This window comes from Schistocerca piceifrons, chromosome 8 (genome assembly GCF_021461385.2).
Source record: "Schistocerca piceifrons isolate TAMUIC-IGC-003096 chromosome 8, iqSchPice1.1, whole genome shotgun sequence".
Classification (NCBI taxonomy): domain Eukaryota; kingdom Metazoa; phylum Arthropoda; class Insecta; order Orthoptera; family Acrididae; genus Schistocerca; species Schistocerca piceifrons.
The window spans coordinates 259,744,877-259,767,129 of record NC_060145.1 but is presented as its reverse complement, the minus strand read 5'-3'; the positions used below and the strand labels follow the sequence as shown (position 1 = coordinate 259,767,129).

Sequence of the window (22,253 nt, the reverse complement as noted above, 5' to 3'; positions counted from 1 at the left end):
TGCTGCCTCACCCTCCGTACTCTCCAGACCTGGCCCGTGCGAACTTTCTTTTATTCCGAAAGATGAAAACCACGTTGAAAGGAAGAAGATTTGCAACGGTAGACGAGATAAAAGCAAATTCGCAGATAGCGCTTCGCGCGATCCAGGAAGAGGCGTACAGGGACTGCTTGCGGAAGTGGAAACAGCATTCAAGGAGACAGACCCGCCAGGACTCGGGTAGGCGCCGGCCCCGGATCGAATCCGCCCGGCGGATTAACGACGAGGGCCGGTGTGCCGACCAGCCTGCATGTGGTTTTTAGGCGGTTTTCCACATACTGATAGGTGAATGAATATCGGGCTGGTCCCCACGTTCCGCCCAGTTACAAGCGTCGCAGACATTTGAAACGGCCGGTCGGTGCGGCCGTGCGGTTCTAGGCGCTTCAGCCTGCAACCGCGTGGCCGCTACGGTCGCAAGTTCGAATCCTGCCTCGGGCATGGCTGTGTGTGATGCCCTTAGGTTAGTTAGGTTTAAGTAGTTCTAAGTTCTAGGGGACTGATGAACACAGATGTTAAGTCCCATAGTACTCAGGGCCATTTAGACATTTGAAACACGTTTGCACTATTTCGCGATTTACAATAGATGCAGACAGCTAGGATACACTGATTCCGTCCCTGGGGGTACAGGGTGGCGGCAGGAAGGGCATCCGGCCACCCCTAAAACTAACCTTGCCAAATCCGTTCTAACCCCGCCGACCCTGAGATCGCTGCAGGACTATGGTGTAAGCGAAAAGTATTTCGAAGGAGACAATGCACAATAAGTAACAGGTAAGCATAGAAAAATTTGTGTACAAAGTTACAGAATGTTTTGAACAGTTCTCGTATTTGCACCATCTTTACCCCCATAAGTTATAAGTGTGAGATAAAGTTGCCCATGTAACTTAACCAACTACTGCGAAAATTTAATGGAGCTTCTATCTGACCGAGTAGCATTTTCACGCCATACTTTGAGAACACATTACCCTTGATTTAGGACGCTGCGATTTTATGTCAACACTGCATAACATTAGGTGAAAAAGTATTAGGAATAAAATTTTTAACTACGATAGTTAAATTATAACAACAATTGAATGCATGTTAGGGTTCGATACGGTTACGTGGGGTACCATGAGTCATCTCTCAGAGTATGGCAGGCGTATCTCAACATCAGTAGAGACGTGTTGTGGCTCGCATGTTGTAATGTGGAGTAAAAGTGAGAAAACAAGAACAATGTATTCCACTTACCACAGGGTTATTCGAAAGTACCCCCGATGCTTCAGAAGAAAACAAGACATACGGAAAACAGACACTTATCAACGGATAGAGCATCTCTGGAAGTATTTAACTCACATTACAAGTGATCGATATGGGCGCCGTTTGTGACAAGGGAAACGTCAATACGGGCTGAAGAGCTGGCGCGACTGCTTATTCGGTTGCCTATTTGCAGGCGCGAACACATAATTCGATTCAACAATATGGAGCGGATCATTCATCTACATGTTTTGACTAGCCTGCTTCCTACTGCAGCTAGGCGCATATTACGAATCGGCGTTTGCAGAGTTGCTCTAACCAGTGACATGTGTCATTTTTCTCTTATGTCTTGTAGTTTTCGCGCAAATTTCTTCCGAAACCCCCAGAAGAAATTAATTATGATTAGGTAAAATAAAGTATTATTTCCTCAGTTAAATAATAGTGAAGTGAAATACATCGTTATTTCCTCAGATATATACTCCAAACTACATGTGAGGCATAACATATCTCTATGGATGTTGAGAGAATCTTGCCCTACAGTTTCAGTGATATTACTCGCAAGATGCCCTAGATAACGACGCCTAAACCTAATCGTGCGTTAAAAATTCAGCTTATAAAGAAATTTCCTATGACATGTAAATAAATATTACTTCTAATGTTGCCTTATCTGAAGTTCTGCAGTGTTAACATCGCAACGTCCTTGTGCTATAAATCAAGAGTAATGTATTCTGAAAGTATAGGGTGAAAAAAGGTGCTGTTCAATGTCAGGTCCTCTTAATCATAATCTTGTCACCAACAATACTTTCTATGTTTGCCTAACTACGGACACGAGCCCTCCATCCATGTGTATGTTGAGTAATGCCAGAGACATGATACGTCTGATCGAAAGGACCACATCCTGTCGAATCTACACCGGTACGAAAGTAGCGCCAAACTTGCAACCCTACCCTCCTAGCAAGAGGGAGGCAGTAGTTTTAAGGATCCCATATCTATTCTGTCACTGCACTCGCACAACTGATAAACTTCATTTTCTATCATAACTGTGGAAGAGCAAACTACGAGAGTTGGAACTTTAATAGTGGCAACTATTTATTTACAGCTCGTACAAAATAGATACGTGTTTCAAAGTTTTACTGTCCTTCAGAGTGGTTGCCAGCATTGTGTATAACCAGTTGCCAGCGATGTGGAAGTCATAGGATACTCTTAGCAGTGCCAGTTGTTGACACTTCGAGCGGCGCGGTCTATTGCCCGACGAATTTGTAGCAGTTCTGAAACGAATGCTGTGAAGTGTTTCCTTCAGTTTTGAAATCGAGTTGGACTCACGAAGGCTTAAGTCAGGGGAGTGCAGTAGTAGTGTGGTGTAGTGTAGTGTAGTGTAGTAGGTGCACTTAGCAGCCCCATCAGTCAAACAAATCAGTAACAGCTTGCACTGTACGTGCTTAAGCATTGTCCTGCAAAATGATGGTCAGGTCCTGCAGAAAGTGTCATCACTTCTGTCTCTAAGCTGGTCGTCGGCTGGGTTCCAAAAATTAACAGCATAGAGACAGAAGTGATGACACTTTCTGCAGGACCTGACCATCATTTTGCAGGACAGTGCTCAAGCACGTACAGTGCAAGCTGTTACTGATTTGTTTGACAGCTGGGGCTGCTAAGTGCCATACCACCTACAGCACTCCCCTGACTTAAGACTTCGTAAGTTCAACTCGATTCGCCGGCCGCGTTGGCCGAGCGTTTCTAGGCGCTTCAGTCCGGAACCGCGCGACTGCTACGGTCGCCGGTTTGAATCCTGCCTCGGGCATGGATGTGTGTGATGTCCTTAGGTTAGTTAGGTTTAAGTAGTTCTATGTTCTAGGGGACTGATGACCTTAGATGTTAAGTCCCATAGTGCTCAGAGCCATTTGATTTTTTCACGGCATTCGCTTCAGAACTGCTACAATAGACCGCGCCGCTCGAACTATCAACACTGCTAAGAGTATTCTACGATTTCCACATCGCTGGCAACGGGTTATACACAATGCTGGTGACTACTTTAAATGCCAGTAAAACTTTGAAACACGTTTCTATTCTGTACGAGCTGTAAATAAATAGTTGCCACTATTAAAGTTCCAACCCTCGTATATGATGAAGTTATTGAATTCCTTCACCTAACACTATAACAGACTAGCAACGACGAAAGAATTATCTCCATCTCTGTACTGAACAATGTGGAATTATTTGCCGGTACAGGGGACGCTTATGCTCCCATGTGGTTTTTAATGAATAATGCATACAAACCAGTCACCACCCAACTCATCCAAGGATAGGCCGAAGTTTCTTGCTAAACGTTTATACTTAAGGCTGAAGTGTAATGCATTACAGTGTTCAAAATTTATGAAACGAGTTTATTCCTAATACTGTGATTCGATGAACAGTTTTTATAACGATTAAAATGTGGTACAAAATGTAGTGCCAATTCTTATTTTATCATTTGAGTGGAAGAAATTATTAAAGAAAATATCGCCACACAGAACAGCAATGGTAAAATGTTAACAATGAAGAAGTAGTACAATAAAATACATCAATATAGGTAGACTACTCACTCTCTTTGTACTGGAGAACATTCTGATGCTTCTCATGGATTACCACGCATCTGTAGCAGTTGTCCCCCCTGAAACAATAAGGAAACAGTTTTAAAACAAGAAATCAATGCTTAAATCTGAATCGTTTTACCTACTGCTTGCTACCTCTTCGTCAAATGTAATACCTTCGCAGCAGGCATAATATTCATGAAAGGCGTGTGGTCAATGCGAATTGTTTTAACGGTATGTGCTACATAGCGACTTAGTTCAAGCGTATTCAGCTGCTTTTTAGGGTTCTGCACCACAGTCGGTAAAAACGGAGCCCTATGTTGTCCGACTATTCAAAACTCTTTCCCGCAGAAACGGCCAGACATATGAAGTTGAAATTTAAGTCACACTGATCCTTGCGGACGAGAAAGTAAAGCTACTAAATCCATGCAATCAAAAGATACGGCCATTTATGTCACATGTTTTTATACTCGCAAACTCCCTCATCAAAACCCATAAGACACTTCTCGTTGGTCTGGAATCATAAAATGTGGGAAGAAAAGAGAATCCACTGCACAAGGAAAAAAATCGAAAATTGTTACTTTCTAATTGGATCACATCAAAAAAAATTTTTGGTAATTTTTTTATCTGACTATCTGACAGTCTGCCTGTCTATCTATCCTTCTGTTAAGACCCCTTTTTGTGAGGAACGGATTGACGCATCAAGTTCTAATTTACGTCGCATACTGAGTGAGGTCTATAGTCACTTGCCAGGGTAATAAATGTATGTTTCTAAGTCAATGTAACCAAAAGGTTCGCTCATTTATGTCACATATTTTTATACTCGCAAACTCATTCATCAAAACCTATGGGGTACTTCGCATCGATGTAGAGTCATGAACTTTGGGAAGAAGAAGGACTTCACAGTTCAAGTAAAGGCAAAGAATTAAACAGCTTTTATATACACTCCTGGAAATGGAAAAAAGAACACATTGACACCGGTGTGTCAGACCCACCATACTTGCTCCGGACACTGCGAGAGGGCTGTACAAGCAATGATCACACCCACGGCACAGCGGACACACCAGGAACCGCGGTGTTGGCCGTCGAATGGCGCTAGCTGCGCAGCATTTGTGCACCGCCGCCGTCAGTGTCAGCCAGTTTGCCGTGGCATACGGAGCTCCATCGCAGTCTTTAACACTGGTAGCATGCCGCGACAGCGTGGACGTGAACCGTATGTGCAGTTGACGGACTTTGAGCGAGGGCGTATAGTGGGCATGCGGGAGGCCGGGTGGACGTACCGCCGAATTGCTCAACACGTGGGGCGTGAGGTCTCCACAGTACATCGCTGTTGTCGCCAGTGGTCGGCGGAAGGTGCACGTGCCCGTCGCCCTGGGACCGGACCGCAGCAACGCACGGATGCACGCCAAGACCGTAGGATCCTACGCAGTGCCGTAGGGGACCGCACCGCCACTTCCCAGCAAATTAGGGACACTGTTGCTCCTGGGGTATCGGCGAGGACCATTCGCAACCGTCTCCATGAAGCTGGGCTACGGTCCCGCACACCGTTAGGCCGTCTTCCGCTCACGCCCCAACATCGTGCAGCCCGCCTCCAGTGGTGTCGCGACAGGCGTGAATGGAGGGACGAATGGAGACGTGTCGTCTTCAGCGATGAGAGTCGCTTCTGCCTTGGTGCCAATGATGGTCGTATGCGTGTTTGGCGCCGTGCAGGTGAGCGCCACAATCAGGACTGCATACGACCGAGGCACACAGGGCCAACACCCGGCATCATGGTGTGGGGAGCGATCTCCTACACTGGCCGTACACCACTGGTGATCGTCGAGGGGACACTGAATAGTGCACGGTACATCCAAACCGTCATCGAACCCATCGTTCTACCATTCCTAGACCGGCAAGGGAACTTGCTGTTCCAACAGGACAATGCACGTCCGCATGTATCCCGTGCCACCCAACGTGCTCTAGAAGGTGTAAGTCAACTACCCTGGCCAGCAAGATCTCCGGATCTGTCCCCCATTGAGCATGTTTGGGACTGGGCTTGAGGCGTCGTCTCACGCGGTCTGCACGTCCAGCACGAACGCTGGTCCAACTGAGGCGCCAGGTGGAATTGGCATGGCAAGCCGTTCCACAGGACTACATCCAGCATCGCTACGATCGTCTCCATGGGAGAATAGCAGCCTGCATTGCTGCGAAAGGTGGATATACACTGTACTAGTGCCGACATTGTGCATGCTCTGTTGCCTGTGCCTATGTGCCTGTGGTTCTGTCAGTGTGATCATGTGATGTATCTGACCCCAGGAATGTGTCAATAAAGTTTCCCCTTCCTGGGACAATGAATTCGCGGTGTTCTTATTTCAATTTCCAGGAGTGTAGTTAAAATAATTTAAAAAGGAGTGTGCTGATTAAAAGGAGCACAATCATTGTCAAACGGCCTCGGGTGGACGGGACATTATTGTTACACGCAATTCTACAGTATTAAGCAACTATTCATCAACCAATGTGCAGCATTACCTACTGTACTGGCCAAATATTAAGATGGGAATTACGACTTGGAAGCCACTGTGTAAAAGCTGGTAAACCATCTATAGGTAGCAAAATCTCGTCAGAGGCTGCGATAGGATGTTCAACACCACAAAAGGACAGAAGTATTTATTTCTATGATGAAGTTTAGTGTATTCTATTTTTTATAGTGACGAACAAATTGTAAAAGTCATGATTCGTCGTCCTCTTGTACAAGTGAATAAAAGTAAAGTGTTTAAAAGCAACCAGCTTTATCACAGTGTTGTTATTTCAGCAGATGTTTAGTGTGTCCTTTTGACATGCTGTGAAATTTAATCAGCAACATTTTCAGATCATAAGCTGGATATACGTAGGCCTATACAAAGGCAAAGCATCAGACAGTGTACAAAGCACCAGCTATTTTATTACATTGACAAGCATAATAAAAGCTGTTGCAGAAGAAGACAACCAAAGGTATTGTGCACTTTTTCATTACTACAAAAAAGATTATTACTGTAGTGTTCAGAACGTACAATTTTACTGATTCATGGCATGTGACAAACTAAAATTAAAGTTTCAACAAAAATTCAGAAAGTGTTTTTGTTACGTTGCATTGAAGAAGTATCTGTTAAAAATTCTTCACTTTGAAAATGATCAATAAAAAGTGTAAAAATTTATTTTCAGTCAGTGGTTAACTCTGTGTAATGATAATATTAAAGAAAAATGTTTATTAGTTACAAAAACTACAGTTAACAGCACCACAGTAGCTATGCATCTTTAATACTTAACAGGATCTTTTCACTCAACATTTTAGTGTTATTTTACATAAAAGAGTCTCAAATTTAAAATAACTTTATTCTGTACGAATGAAAGTGTCTTCCGCCGCAGCATCGAAAGTAATACATGTGTAGGATACATATTCCCACAATGAGATTTTCACTCTACAGCGGAGTGTGCGCTGATATGAAACTTCCTGGCAGATTAAAACTGTTTGCCGGACCGAGACTCGAACTCGGGACCTTTGCAAAGGTATCGAGTTTGAGTCTCGGCCCGGCACACAGTTTTAATCTGCCAGGAAGTTTCAGGATTCATATTGTCCATATGTAGTGTATGTCGCTATTTCAAAGTGGTTATGACTTATATTCTTTGCTCTCCTCCCCGTCGTTTGCTTGTCAAGTTACTGTGTAGGTTCCAATTAGACAAAAGTACAGACTGTGTGGTAAGAGCTTAGCTCTGCAGTGCTTAGAGCGATTAGTGAAATCAGCACTGAGGTTTTGCTGCAAGCGAATGTCCGCCCATTATAATTACGAGTCCGATCGCCAATCACGGTCATTTATAGGCGAAAACTGATCCATATAAGGATAGAACAGGGTGGGGCATCGCGTGTGATATAAATCTTGAAACACGAAACGCTTCAGCTACCTTGATTATGAAAACATCCAGCATACGAGCACCCATAATTTACCCTCATTCGAAATCATTCAACTCTGCCAATCTACTCACGACTACATTCAGGGTGTTTCACAATTCATGTTACATACTTATAGAGGCTGTAGAGGGGGCTTAGCAGATCAAGTTTGACCTAGGAACCCATATCCGGAGAAGTCATTCGACGGCGCCTACAAATGTATGTGCACACAGGGTGATACCGTGATGATGTCACAAACTTTCTAGGAGGATAGAGCACGATAATTGTCTCAATTTGAGGTAAGGGTCAATGGTTCGGAAACGAACGAGTCGAAAGTTATAAGCGAGAACCTTTCAGATAGCTCCGACAGTTGCATACATGACACAGAATAACGGGAATGTTTGAAATGAGTAGTGGCAGCCATGGGCAGGTGACACCACTACGGGTTCGTGACAGTTAGCGAGTAAACAGTCCGCCATTATAGTTGGAGCAACAAACGATGACGGTCGACTTCGGGCTTGTTCTGCGCATCTACGTCACGCATTCTCTGACAGCCAATGAGCGTTCAGCAGTGTTCTCAGCGCTCTGTTTTGAATGTCTTAGCCAATGCGAACATTAAACGTGATCGTAGCGAGTTATTTAGTGAATTTTTCTTCCATTTGTCACGGCCGATGGTGGTGGTAAGCGATAAATTCTCCTCAAGCATGTGAGAGACGTAATTTGCAGTATAGACGATTTTTCAAGCGCAGAGCACGTGTATGCGCTTATCGCTACCGTCGCATGGAACCGGCAACAATGTAATCCTTGTCTGTGTCTCCAGCTGCGCGAACCGCCATCGTTCATGGATCGGATTTGTACGAGACGTGCGGACGGCAAAGTGTTAAAAGAACCGCCCGCTTAGCCGTGCGTTCTAACGCACGGCTTTCCGCGCGGGAAGGAGCGCCTGGTCTCCGGCACGAATCTGCCCGGCGGACTTGTGTCGAGGTCCGGTGAGCCGGCCAGTCTGTGGACGGTTTTTAGGAGGTTTTTCCATCTGCCTCAGTGAATGCGGGCTGGTTCCCCTTATTCCGCCTCAACTACACTATGTCGGCGATTGCTGCGCAAACAAGTTCTCCACGTACGCGTACACCACCATTACTCTACCACGCAAACATAGGGGTTACACTCGTCTGGTGTGAGACGTTCCCTGTGGGGGGGAGGGGGGGGGCGGCGCGGGGGGGGGGGGGGGGGGCACAGGGGACCGAACCGCACAATAACCCAGGGTTCGGTGTGGGGCGGCAGAGGGGTGAAATGGACTGCGTTAGTCGTCGTGGGGTTGTGGACCACTGCGGCTGCGGCGGGGTCGGATCTAGAGGTATCGGAGCCATTTCCACTCATAAGTTTCGACTCGTTCGTTTCGGAACCAGGGACCCTTGCCTCCAATTGATACAATTAGCCTTCTCCGTCATACTTGAAAGTTTGTAACATCATCACGGTAGCGCCCTTTATACACATACCAGGTGATCAAAAAGTCAGTATAAATTTGAAAACTTAATAAACCACGGAATAATGTAGATAGAGAGGTAAAAATTGACACACATGCTTGGAATGACACGGGGTTTTATTAGAACCAAAAAAAAAAACAATGTTCACAAAATGTACGACAGATGGCGCTGGACTGAAAAACGTCAGTGACTGCGCATGACAATCTTGTATCAGCATCATGAACTGTTTGTTACCTGGCGATTTAGTGAAGCGGAGGGCATTTGCGATGTGGGCGTTTCAAAAGATGGCGGAAGATGACGATTGGTTGAGTAACGTGTTGTGGACCGACGAAGCTTATTCCACGCTCCGAGGGTCTGTCAACGCCCACAACTGCAGAACTGTTGTGGAAACTCCATTGCACGACGAGAAAGTCACGGTATGGTTTGGATTTACCATATCTACCGTTATCGGGCCTTTTTCCTTCGAGGAAATGCGTGATTCTGGTTTTGTTACTGCTACCGTGACGGGTGAGAGGTACGCCGATATGTTACAGAATCGCATCATCCCCAGCCTGGCTGATAAACACCTGCTGGAACGTACGATGTTTATGCAGGATGGCGCTCCACCCCATATTGCTAGACGCGTGAAAGATCTCTTGCGCGCGTCGTTTGGTGGTGATCGTGTGCTCAGCCGCCACTTTCGTCATGCTTGGCCTCCCAGGTCCCCAGACCTCAGTCCGTGCGATTATTGGCTTTGGGGTTACCTGAAGTCGCAAGTGTATCGTGATCGACCGACATCTCTAGGGATGCTGAAAGACAACATCCGACGCCAATGCCTCACCATAAAGCCGGACATGCTCTACAGTGCTGTTCACAACATTATTCCTCGACTACAGCTATTGTTGAGGAATGATGGTGGACATATTGAGCATTTCCTGTAAAGAACATCATCTTTGCTTTGTCTTACATTGTTATGCTAATTATTGCTATTCTGATCAGATGAAGCGCCATCTGTCGGACGTTTTTTGAACTTTTGTATTTTTTGGTTCAAATAAAACCCCATGTCATTCCAAGCGTGTGTGTCAATTTGTACCTCTCTATCTACATGATTCCGTGATTTATTCAGTTTTCAAGTTTATACTGACTTTTTGATCACCCAGTACATTTATAGGCGCTCTATAGCTCGTTGGATAAGGTTCAAACGGCTCTGAGCACTATGGGACTTAACTGCTGACGTCATTAGTCCCCTAGAACTTAGAACTACTTAAACCTAACGAACCTAAGGACATCACACACATCCATGCCCGAGGCAGGATTCGAACCTGCGACCGTAGCGGTCACGCGGTTCCAGACTGAAGCGCCTAGAACCGCACGGCCACACCGGCCGGCCCGGGCATGGGTTCCTCTGTAAAACTTGATCTAATAAGTCCCCTCTACAACTTCTAGAAGTGTGTAACATGATTTGTGAAATACCCTGAAAATCACTGCTCTGGCCAAGAGTGGCACTGGCACCACTGATGGTATCGCACGGGCGCCGTTCTCGGCGAAATACAACAGCGCAACCTGCAGGTGTGGCTAGCATCTGTATTTATGTAAAAGCACGCATTTCTCGCGGTGTTTCCATACTTTTGCCTACCCTCCGTGATTTCTAAACAGATTTACACGAATAAAGGCAAATTAGGTAGCGAAATAATGTTAAAAACAGGGTTTAGCGTTCTGTCCAAGACCGAAAAGAGATAATTTTTTAACACTCACGTGTGGCAAATCCGTTACTATACAAAACGGTTGGCAATTCTAACTTAAAAGGAAATGAAAGGCGACATAATTATGCGACATCTCCTTGCGGTGGCACTGAAACTGTACAAAAAACGTTTTTAGGTGACAGAACTGTTTAGGCGAACACAGACGCGACTGCACGTCGCCGGAGGACGCCTCGAAGAATGCCCCGGGGGCCGCCGCGGTTTGGTTGGCGGCGACGAGCGCTCGTTACGCGCTGCGGACCCAAATTCGGGGCGTCGCCGGCGGCGCTGGAAGCTAATGCGGCACGCGGGATAGAGGCCCGGAGCGTAGCGCGTAGCACGTAGCTGACTGGCTGCCGCCCCGATACCAGACAACCCGCCTAATTATAAGTTGGCCCTTGTCTGCCACCCGCTCGCAATAATTATCATTCCAGGTTCGCGCGCGCCTCATCGTCTCGCGTCCCGTTGTTTCGCCAAAACTGGCGACGGAAACGGGGACAGAGAGATTGAGAGAGAGAGAGAGAGGGGGGGGAGGGGGGGGGGAGGACTGCTCCTGTCTTCTCCGATATCGACTCTCCCCTAGCCCACTTCCCCCACCTGTGCACGGACAGGGAATACGGGATGAGCGAGTCGCAGTGTGCTTCAAATTATCCAGAGCCGCCGGTATCCGGCCGGGCTCGCAGGTTGCCGGAGTCGCTTTAATCCGCGCACTAGCTGATGACTGCTGGCTCCTCCCACACATCGGAGCCCATTCTTCAATCTCGTTCTGCCTTATGGACACACTCCACTCTGATCCATTCTGCTAAAAGCGATTACTTTCGTCCTTGTTTCTTCTTTACAGTATCTTCTTCTGTCTATCCTCTTCTCTCCTGCTCCTTTACAAATAAAGGGCACCCAGGTTGAATGGGCAGTACTCAGGGGTACAACAGGAACAAAAATTCGAAGCAAAACTCTAATACACTTGGGTTTTACAATGCATACCTTACCAGCTACGAACGCTTGTTCAATAGAACAGATGCGTCTTACAGTACCGAAGATGGACAAGTGAACCTAGCTCTTAAGGTATGCGTTTTAGAGCCCATGTTTGCTAGCCTTTTTTTATTTCGTATTATCGTTCCTCCCAATGTCCCTGAACGCTGACCATTACTCCTGGGGTCCGCAGGTCGTGGTCTAGTGGCTGCAGTTCCTGCCTCTGGATCACCGGGTCCCGGGTTCGATTACCGGCCGGGTTGGGGACTGCCAGGGACTGGATGTTTGTGTTGTCCTCATCACTTCATCATCATAATCATCATTCGTGACAGTGGCTAGATTGGACTGTGTAAAAATTGGACTGCGTATAAATTGGGACTTTGCACGCGCGCTGATGACCGCACAGTTGAGAGATTCACAAGCCGAATATCATCAACATCATAGTCGTCATTCCTCCTGGGATACCCTATATAAACTGATGGTTTATGTAGGGCTTTTCGTTCGAGCTAATCTCGGGAACTAAAGTACGGATTTTTATCTAAGAAATAGACTAATCCACGAGGAAGGTTCGTGTGTATCTGTATAAATGCAAATTAAATGCTATTCGTTGGTAAGCGCATTAACTCCGAGCGGCAAGACCGTTTCAACTTTTTTTTGATGTTCGTAGTAGTCCGAATAAGGTTTTCTGGGAAAGAAACATTAGGAAAGTTTCCGGGAACATTCGGGAAAACCTGAAAGTGCTTTTTTTCTATGGGATTTTTGAATGTACCCAAGAACATAACTGACGATTCGAAAGATGGATATGAGTAATTCTTTCTTCTTATTTACGGTCCCGGTGAAGTATTTAGGGAAAAAATTTGGGACACGTACAAAGGAAAGTCGGAAAATATGGACAAACTGCAAAAATCACTGACTATAGGAATGACATTTTTGTATTATATGTTAACCGGAGACCTAGAAACGACGGAGAGGCTCCGTCCCCGCCGCAGCTGCAGGGGTCCACAATCCCACGACGACTACCTCAGTCCACTTCACCTCTCCGCCGCCTCACACCGAACCCAGGGTTATTGTGCGGTTCCTATGACCGAAATGCCATCTTCCGTGCGGGACACGACTGTATGGAGATCAGTTGACAGTTTGTATGATTATATCGAGGAAAATATTGGTTTGTTGCTGTAATTTTGGACACCAGTGTATTAAGACCACTGCCCAGCGCGAGGTTAAATGCCTGCCGGTGATGTTGCGGGTAAGTGGCGCAGTAAGGAAGGAATGTAAGCGGAAGAGAGACGAATGGGCAATCATTACAGCGAAAATACGGGTCGCAAATGCGGAAATGCATTGATACAAGCGGTTTTGACAAAAGGCACGTTGTGGCGCTGCAGCTGGAAACGAGAATCTCTGAAACAGCAAATCTGCCTGTTTGCGCACTGCTGTAGTGAGCATAGACGGAATGTAATTGAAGGATGGTGAAATGACGAGTAGGCCGTATGGTTTTAGACGACCACATCTCTCCACGAAACGTAGAGGTCGCAGGATTCCCCACTGTGCAATCCAGGGTAGGCAGTGATCCGTGGCAGACCCGACAATGCTGGTGCAGGCACTAGTGTTTCGGAGCACACCGTTCAAAAGTCATTGTTGAACGACCAGATCCCGAAGTGTTCTTGTCAACGACATCGCCAGTTATCATTGCAGTGCCCCAGCATCACCGACTTTTCGTCGTGGGTCAATAGAAACGTGTCATCTGTCGAATAAATAACATTTCTTCTTACACCAGATCCATGGCTGAGTCCTTACAGTCCGTCGTCCAGGCGAATGGCTGGACGATATATGCACCGTGCCAGACATGCAGGCCGCTGAGGGCAGAATTATGCTGTGGGATACATTGAGTTGGGCTTCTGAGAGCAATGAAGTACGTGAACATTATTGCGGACCACTTGCGTCGATTCATGCTTGAAGTCTCCTCCTACGGAGTTGACATCTTCCAACAGGATAACTGTCCGTGTTGCAAGGGCAGAATCGTGCTTCAGTGGTTTGAGGAGCATTATAGTGAACTCACATTGATGTCTTGGCCAGCAAATGTGTCTGATCTGTACCCGATGGAACACATATCGGGCGCCAACTGCGTCCCCGTATGACACCATCCCGTCGTTTGTAGGAATTGGTTGACCCGTAAGCAGACATCCAGTGCCACATACTTCTGAAGTCCTGTCAGGGGCTTACAGAATCCACGCCAAGCAGAATTGTTTGAAAAGTGGAACAACACGCTATTAAACAGGAAGTCGTAATGTTTCGGCTAATCGTCGTATATGGATCGACCCAATATTATAGCATTACAATAGCAGCATTCGATTACTCGGATGTGCCAGACTCCCACGCAGTAAATCGCGGTTTTAACATTTATGGAACATTTTATACGAAAAAATCCTAAAAACAGAACCCCTAATAAACGTTTTAAGCCAATAAAAAAACTAGACAAAAAAATTATACGCTGGTCTACTCCCTCAATATTCTCTTATTTATCCATTACCTGCTACCTGTCGTCCATTTATTACAAATAACGGCTGAATGATTTTGCCTACGACAGAGTTAAAGTGTTTGACGAATTACGATGTACACTATTGGCCATTAAAATTGCTACACCAACAAGAAATGCAGATGATAAACGGATATTCATTGGACAAATATATTATACTAGAACTGACACGAGATTACACTTTCACGCAATTTTGGTGCATAGATCCTGAGAAATCAGTGCCCAGAACAACCACCTCTGGCCGTAATAACGGCCTTCATACGCCTGGGCATTGAGTCAAACACAGCTTGCATGGCGTGTACAGGTACAGCTGCCCATGCAGCTTCAACACGATACCACAGTTCATCTAGAGTAGTGACTGGAGTATTGTGACGAGCCAGTTGCCCGGCCACATATGACCAGACGTTTTCAGTTGGTGAGAGATCTGTAGAATGTATTGGCCAGGACAGCAGTCGAACATTTTCTGTCCAAAAAGGCCCGTACAGGACCTGCAACATGCGGTCGTGTATTATCCTGCTGAAATGTAGGGTTTCGCAGGGATCGAATGAAGGGTAGAGCCACGGGTCATAACGCATCTGAAATGTAACGTGCACTGTTCAAAGTGCCATCAATGCGAACAAGAGATGACCGAGACGTGTAACCAATGGCACCCCATACCATCACGCCGGATGATACGCCAGTATGGCGATCACGAATACACGCTTCCAATGTGCGTTCACCGCGATGTCGCCAAACACGGATGTGACCATCATAATGCTGTAAACAGAATCTGGATTCATCCGAAAAAATGACGTTTTGCCATTCGTCACCCAGGTTCGTCGTTGAGTACACCATCGCAGGCGCTCCTGTCTGTGTTGCGGCGTCAAGGGTAACCGCATCCATGGTCTTCGAGCTGCTGCAAACGTCGTCAAACTGTTCGTGCAGATGGTTGTTGTCTTGCAAACGTCCCCATCTATTGACTCAGGGATCGAGACGTCGCTGCATGATCCGTTACAGCCATGCGGATAAGGTGCGTCATCTCGACTGCTAGTGATGCGTGGCCATTGAGATCCAGCACGTCGTTCCGTATTACCCTCCTGAACCTGCCGATTCCATATTCTGCTAACAGTCATCGGATCTCGACCAACGCGAGCAGCAATGTCGCGACACGATAAACCGCAATCGCGATAAGCTACAAAATGGTTCAAATGGCTCTGAGCACTATGGGACTTAACATCTGAGGTCATCATTCCCCTAGAACTTAGAACTACTTAAACCTAACTAACCTAAGGACATCACATACACCCATGCCCGAGGCAGGATTCGAACCTGCGACCGTAGAGGTCGCGCGGTTCCAGACTGTAGCGCCTAGAACCGCTCGGCCACTCCGGCCGGTCGATAAGCTACAATACGACCTTTATCAAACGCGGAAACGTGATGGTACGCATTTCTCCTCCTCACACGACGCATCACAACAACGTTTCAACAGGCAACGCCGCTCAACTGCTGTTTATGTATGAGAAATCGGTTGGAAACTTTCCTCATGTCAGCACGTTGTAGGTGTCGCCACCGGCGCCAACCCTGTGTGAATGCTCTGAAAAGCTAATTATTTGCATATCACAGTATCTTCTTCCTGTCGGTTAAATTTCGCGTCTGTAGAACATCTTCGTAGTGTAGCAATTTTAATGGGCAGAAGTGTAATAAAAACTCTCGTCACAGGTCTGAAACTAGTCACATCCCGCCGAAGGCCGTAATTTTAACGAGACTATTATGTCGCGATCTTCGGCTGCAGATAATATTGTTGGCAAATAAGCACCGAGCATGCCTGCCTGCAGTAATGGCTTCCTTTGCCGCTGCCTTGCTGATGGCGCGTGGCCTACACGCCAGAACACGAGGCGCTTCCTACGCGAGCCCTGCCTCGGGCCCCCTGGCTGATCCGTTACGTTAGGGCGGCAGTGGCAGACGCCAGCCACCCTGGAGGGATGGAGGAGGCGCCCTGATACCACCATTACCCTGCGCGCGCCGCCGGCGACTGGCTAACGAGCTGAGGTTTTCGTGTGTTGGCAGCGCTGTCTGCGGTGCTTCCCCCCCGCAGGCTGACAGATGACGCCCACGGCGGCTCACAGGCCTTTACGCTTCCGCTCAGGGTAGCGAGCGAAGTCGCAGAAACGGCCATCGGAGCAGCCGAAACTTTCGTGCAGCAAAACTCAAAGTTCAGCTCACGATATTATTTAAGCGCCATTGAAATCTGAAATTTTTAGACGAGAACAAGTGAAATTTCGGCTAGAATAGCAACGTCGTTATGTTTACGCACGCGATATGGAGGCGGACGGCGCTCAGTAACATCTACGGAACTTAATACACTCCCCGAATTGGGCCTACTATGTGATTTAAGATTACATTCTACATGTTCATTGTGGTGTGTAAAAATACTAAAAACAAACGGTGAAAACAATATACGAGAAACTCAAATTTTTTGATTACTTCTCACTCCATTTAGTTCTAACTTCGTCGGCCGGTGTGGCCAAGCGCTTTTAGGCGCTTCAGTCTGCAACCACGCGACCGCTACGGTCGCAGGTTCGAATCTTGCCTCTGGCATGGATGTGTGTGCTGTCCTTAGGTTAGTTAGGTTTAAGTAGTTCTAAGTCTAGGGGATTGATGACCTCAGATTTTAAAGTCCCATAGTGCTCAGAGCCATTTGAACCATTTGAGTTCTAACTTCACTGGACTAGCAGATCCGTAAATTTATTTGAATATTCATTAGATTGCACCTTTAAGGATTTTTCATGTTCGTAATAGTTACCTGTTTGGTACTCTTCAGTTGATTAATTTAAGGAACGGCCCAATGTTCAGTGTCATTATACTCATGATAGTGAATTGTCCTGTATACATAATTATTTACATTCCAGTCTCTTCATGCCTCATTTATAAATTAACTAAAATTCAATTTTGTCTTATATTGCAAAATGTTATACTTTGTTGTATGGACCATAAAAGAAACCATTTGAAATAAAATAAATAAGAAATAATAATTAAAGAGATATCACTAGTGTACAGCCTGGTGTTTGCTAAGCGTATAAGAAGAATTAAACGTTGAACGGCAGTTTTTCCCGACAATACTAAACGTGCAGTGTCACTTTGCAGGTAATTATTCACAGAGTAAGCGTAACACTGTGCATTTGCGTCCTTTTCAAATAAACAAATGATATGAAATTCCAATTCTTAATTTTTCTACAAAATTCTAATGTTGAATGAAGGTGATTGTCAAAGCGTAGGATAGCCACTCCTCCCAAGACATGGAGAGGAGACAGTCCATGGAAGGAGGGAGGGGGTGGAGGTTGCACTTTATTATTCAGTATTACTTATTTTATTCAGTACTTATATTATTCAGTATCTTTACAAGTTGATGACAAGCATTTAAAAAATATTGCAGTACTGAAAACAGAACTTTTGTACGGTACAGATATTGACTCTTGGCAACATTGTACTGTACTTTTAAAATGTGTGTTATAAGAAATTGCTGCTCTGAAATCTTTTGCTACATTTAACATTCGGTAACATTGCGAGAGTAAATAATTCAGAACATAAATAAGAATCATTTATCTTTCGATTGTACTCTACAGATGATACATGTAGCTCGGCAGTAGTTTCATTCTATACACATTCTTGTTAACTCCAAGAGCTGGAGTCTTAGTAACACTTCGTAATATTGTGCTTTATTTATGTCTCATTCCTAAAACTATTCATACACTAGTTCAACTAAAATAAGTGTATGAAAGAATACTCCAATAATTTTAGAAAAAAGATTTTCATTATTTTTAAAAGAAAATAAAAAGCTTTCCTCTAGAGATATTTAAAACATCTAGACTCGTTTATTTTCGTAAAATCGCACGGGAGATAATGGGGCCTACCCACTACTGTAGAACCATCTTCTTCTTCTTCTTCTTCTTCTTCTTCTTCTTCTTATACAAATAAAAACTCGTGTACGTCTTAGTCTCTTCAACAAGTTTCCTACATTCTGCTCCCTTCACTATGGTTCATCGAAATCCTCCAACTGTAAGACTTTTTACAGCCTCTTCTATACTGGCCTTCAAATGGTTCAAATGGCTCTGAGCACTATGGGACTTAACTTCTGAGGTCATCAGTCCCCTGGAACTTAGAACTACTTAAACCTAACTAACCTAAGGACATCATACACATCCATGCCCGAGGCAGGATTCGAACTTATTCCAGCAGCGGTTCCAGAGTGTCCAAGGAATAGAAAAGCAACTGGAATCACTCAATAGAGGAAAGTCCACTGGACCTGACGGGATACCAATTCGATTCTACACAGAGTACGCGAAAGAACTTGCCCCCCTTCTAACAGCCGTGTACCGCAAGTCTCTAGAGGAACGGAGGGTTCCAAATGATTGGAAAAGAGCACAGATAGTCCCAGTCTTCAAGAAGGGTCGTCGAGCAGATGCGCAGAACTATAGACCTATATCTCTTACGTCGATCTCTTGTAGAATTTTAGAACATGTTTTTTGCTCGCGTATCATGTCATTTCTGGAAACCCAGAATCTACTATGTAGGAATCAACATGGATTCCGGAAACAGCGATCGTGTGAGACCCAACTCGCCTTATTTGTTCACGAGACCCAGAAAATATTAGATACAGGCTCCCAGGTAGATGCTATTTTTCTTGACTTCCGGAAGGCGTTCGATACAGTTCCGCACTGTCGCCTGATAAACAAAGTAAGAGCCTACGGAATATCAGACCAGCTGTGTGGCTGGATTGAAGAGTTTTTAGCAAACAGAACACAGCATGTTGTTATCAATGGAGAGACGTCTACAGACGTTAAAGTAACCTCTGGCGTGCCACAGGGGAGTGTTATGGGACCATTGCTTTTCACAATATATATAAATGACTTAGTAGATAGTGTCGGAAGTTCCATGCGGCTTTTCGCGGATGATGCTGTAGTATACAGAGAAGTTGCTGCATTAGAAAATTGTAGCGAAATACAGGAAGATCTGCAGCGGATAGGCACTTGGTGCAGGGAGTGGCAACTGACCCTTAACATAGACAAAAGTAATGTATTGCGAATACATAGAAAGAAGGATCCTTTATTGTATGATTATATGATAGCGGAACAAACACTGGTAGCAGTTACTTCTGTAAAATATCTGGGAGTATGCGTACGGAACGATTTGAAGTGGAATGATCATATAAAACTAATTGTTGGTAAAGCGGGTACCAGGTTGAGATTCATTGGGAGAGTGCTTAGAAAATGTAGTCCATCAACAAAGGAGGTGGCTTACAAAACACTCGTTCGACCTATACTTGAGTATTGCTCATCAGTGTGGGATCCGTACCAGGTCGGGTTGACGGAGGAGATAGAGAAGATCCAAAGAAGAGCGGCGCGTTTCGTCACTGGGTTATTTGGTAACCGTGATAGCGTTACGGAGATGTTTAATAAACTCAAGTGGCAGACTCTGCGAGAGAGGCGCTCTGCATCGCGGTGTAGCTTGCTCGCCAGGTTTCGAGAGGGTGCGTTTCTGGATGAGGTATCGAATATATTGCTTCCCCCTACTTATACTTCCCGAGGAGATCACGAATGTAAAATTAGAGAGATTAGAGCGCGCACGGAGGCTTTCAGACAGTCGTTCTTCCCGCGAACCATACGCGACTGGAACAGGAAAGGGAGGTAATGACAGTGGCACGTAAAGTGCCCTCCGCCACACACCGTTGGGTGGCTTGCGGAGTATCAATGTAGATGTAGATAGATGTAGACCTAGAACCGCTCGGCCACCGCGGCCGACCACTGGCCTTCCTAAGAACATATCGAAGGTAGGCTATTCTCTAACTTAACTGTTGATCTCTTAATGTCTTCTCCATCCTTGCACTGTTACCATTCGGCAGTGGGGTCGGCATTGTTGTATCGGTCGGAGGAATGTTAGTGACAGAGGGTGGCCGGGTGCCCTTGCTGTTATAAGACTCTGTGCTACAGGTGCACTTGCTTTGCTTGATCTTCTGTTTGGAGTGCTGTGTTAGTGTATACTCAAAAGTAAGTACATTGTACTGGACTTTGTGACGGACGAAGTGGCCGAGTGGTTCTAGGCGCTACAGTTTGGAACCGCCCAACGCTACGGTTGCAGGTTCGAATCCTGCCTCGGGCATGGATGTGTGCGATGTACTTAGGTTAGTTAGGTTTAAGTATTTCAAAGTTCTAGGGGACTGATGACCACAGCAGTTAAGTCCCATAGTGCTCCGAGCCATGTGAACCATTTGTACTGGACTGTCCCTGTGAGTTTATTATACTGAGGTGGCGAAACTCATGGGATACCTCCTATTGTGGAGCTTCTTTTGTCCCAGCGACTCGACATGGCATGGACTCAACAAGTCGTTGGAACTCCCCTGCAGACATATTGAGCCTTGCTGCCTCCGCAGAGTACATAATAGCGGGTGTTGCGGGTGCAGGATTTTATGCATATATTGACCTCTCGATTATGTCCCATAAATTTTCGATGCGATTCATGTCGGGCGATACCGGTGGCCAAATTATTCGCTCGAACTGTCCAGAATGTTCTTCAAAACAATAGTCAACAATTGTGGACCAGTGACATGGCGTATTGTCATCCATAATAATTTCACCGTTGTTTGGGAACATGAAGTCCATGAATAGCTTCCAATGGTCTCCATGTAGCCGAACGTCGCCTTTTTCTGTCAATGTTCTATTCCGTTGGACCAGAGGATCCAGCTCTTTCTGTGTAACCAGAGCCCACGCCATTAAGGAGGCTCCGGCAACTTGCATAGTGCGTTGTTGACAACTTGGGTCCATGGCTTCGTGAGTCCTGCGCCACAGCCGAAGCCTACCATCAGCTCCTACCAACTGAAATCGCAACTGAACGGACAGAGCCACAGTTTTCTAGTCGTCTCTGGTCCAACCGACTTGGTCACGAGGCCAAGAGAGGCTCTGCAGGCGATGTCGTGCTGTTGGCTGCTGTCATAGCCCGCTAACGCCAGACTTCGTCGCACTGTCCTAAGGGATACGTTCGTCGTACGTTCCACGTTGATTTCTGCGGTTATTTCACGCAGTGTTGCTTGTCTGTTAACACCAACAACTTTACGCAAAAGCCGCTGCTCTCGGTCGTGGCCGTGGGCCACTGCGTAGTCCACGGTGAGAGGTAACGCCTGAAATTTGGTGTTCATTGCACACTCATGACACAGTTGATCTCGGAATGTCCCATGCGTCTAGCTCCAACTACCATTCCGTCGTGTAGCCATAATCCGAAGGAAACCTTTTCACGTGTATCAGCTAAGTATGAATGTCAGCTCCGCCAATGCACTGCCCTGTTATACCTCGTATAAACGGTACTATAGCCTTCAGTATATGAGCATGTCGCTATCCCATGACTTTTGACACATCAGTGTATATCGAATGTTGTACGCCGTTATTACACTACTGGCCATTAAAATTGCTACACCAAGAACAAACGTAGATGTTAAACGGGTATTCATTGGACAAATATATTATACTAGAACTGACATGTTATTACATTTTCACGCAATTTGGGTGCATAGATCCTGAGAAATCAGTACCCAGAACAACCACCTCTGGCCGTAATAATGGCCTTGATACGCCTGAGCATTGAGTCAAACAGAGTTTGGATGGCGTGTACAGTTACAGCTTCCCATGAAGCTTCAACACGATACCACACTTCATCAAGAGTAGTGACTAGCGTATTGCGACGAGCCAGTTGCTCGGCCACCATTGACCAGACGTTTTCAATTGGTGACAGACCTGGAGAATGTGCTGGCCAGGGCAGCAGTCGAACATTTTCTGTATGCAGAAA

General features: G+C 45.8%; 1 protein-coding gene across 1 annotated transcript in view; it reads right to left on the bottom strand.

Annotated features, from left to right (window-relative positions):
- LOC124712253 overlaps window positions 1-22,253 on the bottom strand; it is a 113,146-nt gene that overhangs the window by 40,304 nt on the left and 50,589 nt on the right. The window contains exon 3 of the mRNA XM_047242548.1: window positions 3,846-3,913. Within this exon, the coding sequence (XP_047098504.1) occupies window positions 3,846-3,913 (68 nt within the window). The remainder of the gene's footprint in view (window positions 1-3,845; window positions 3,914-22,253) is intronic.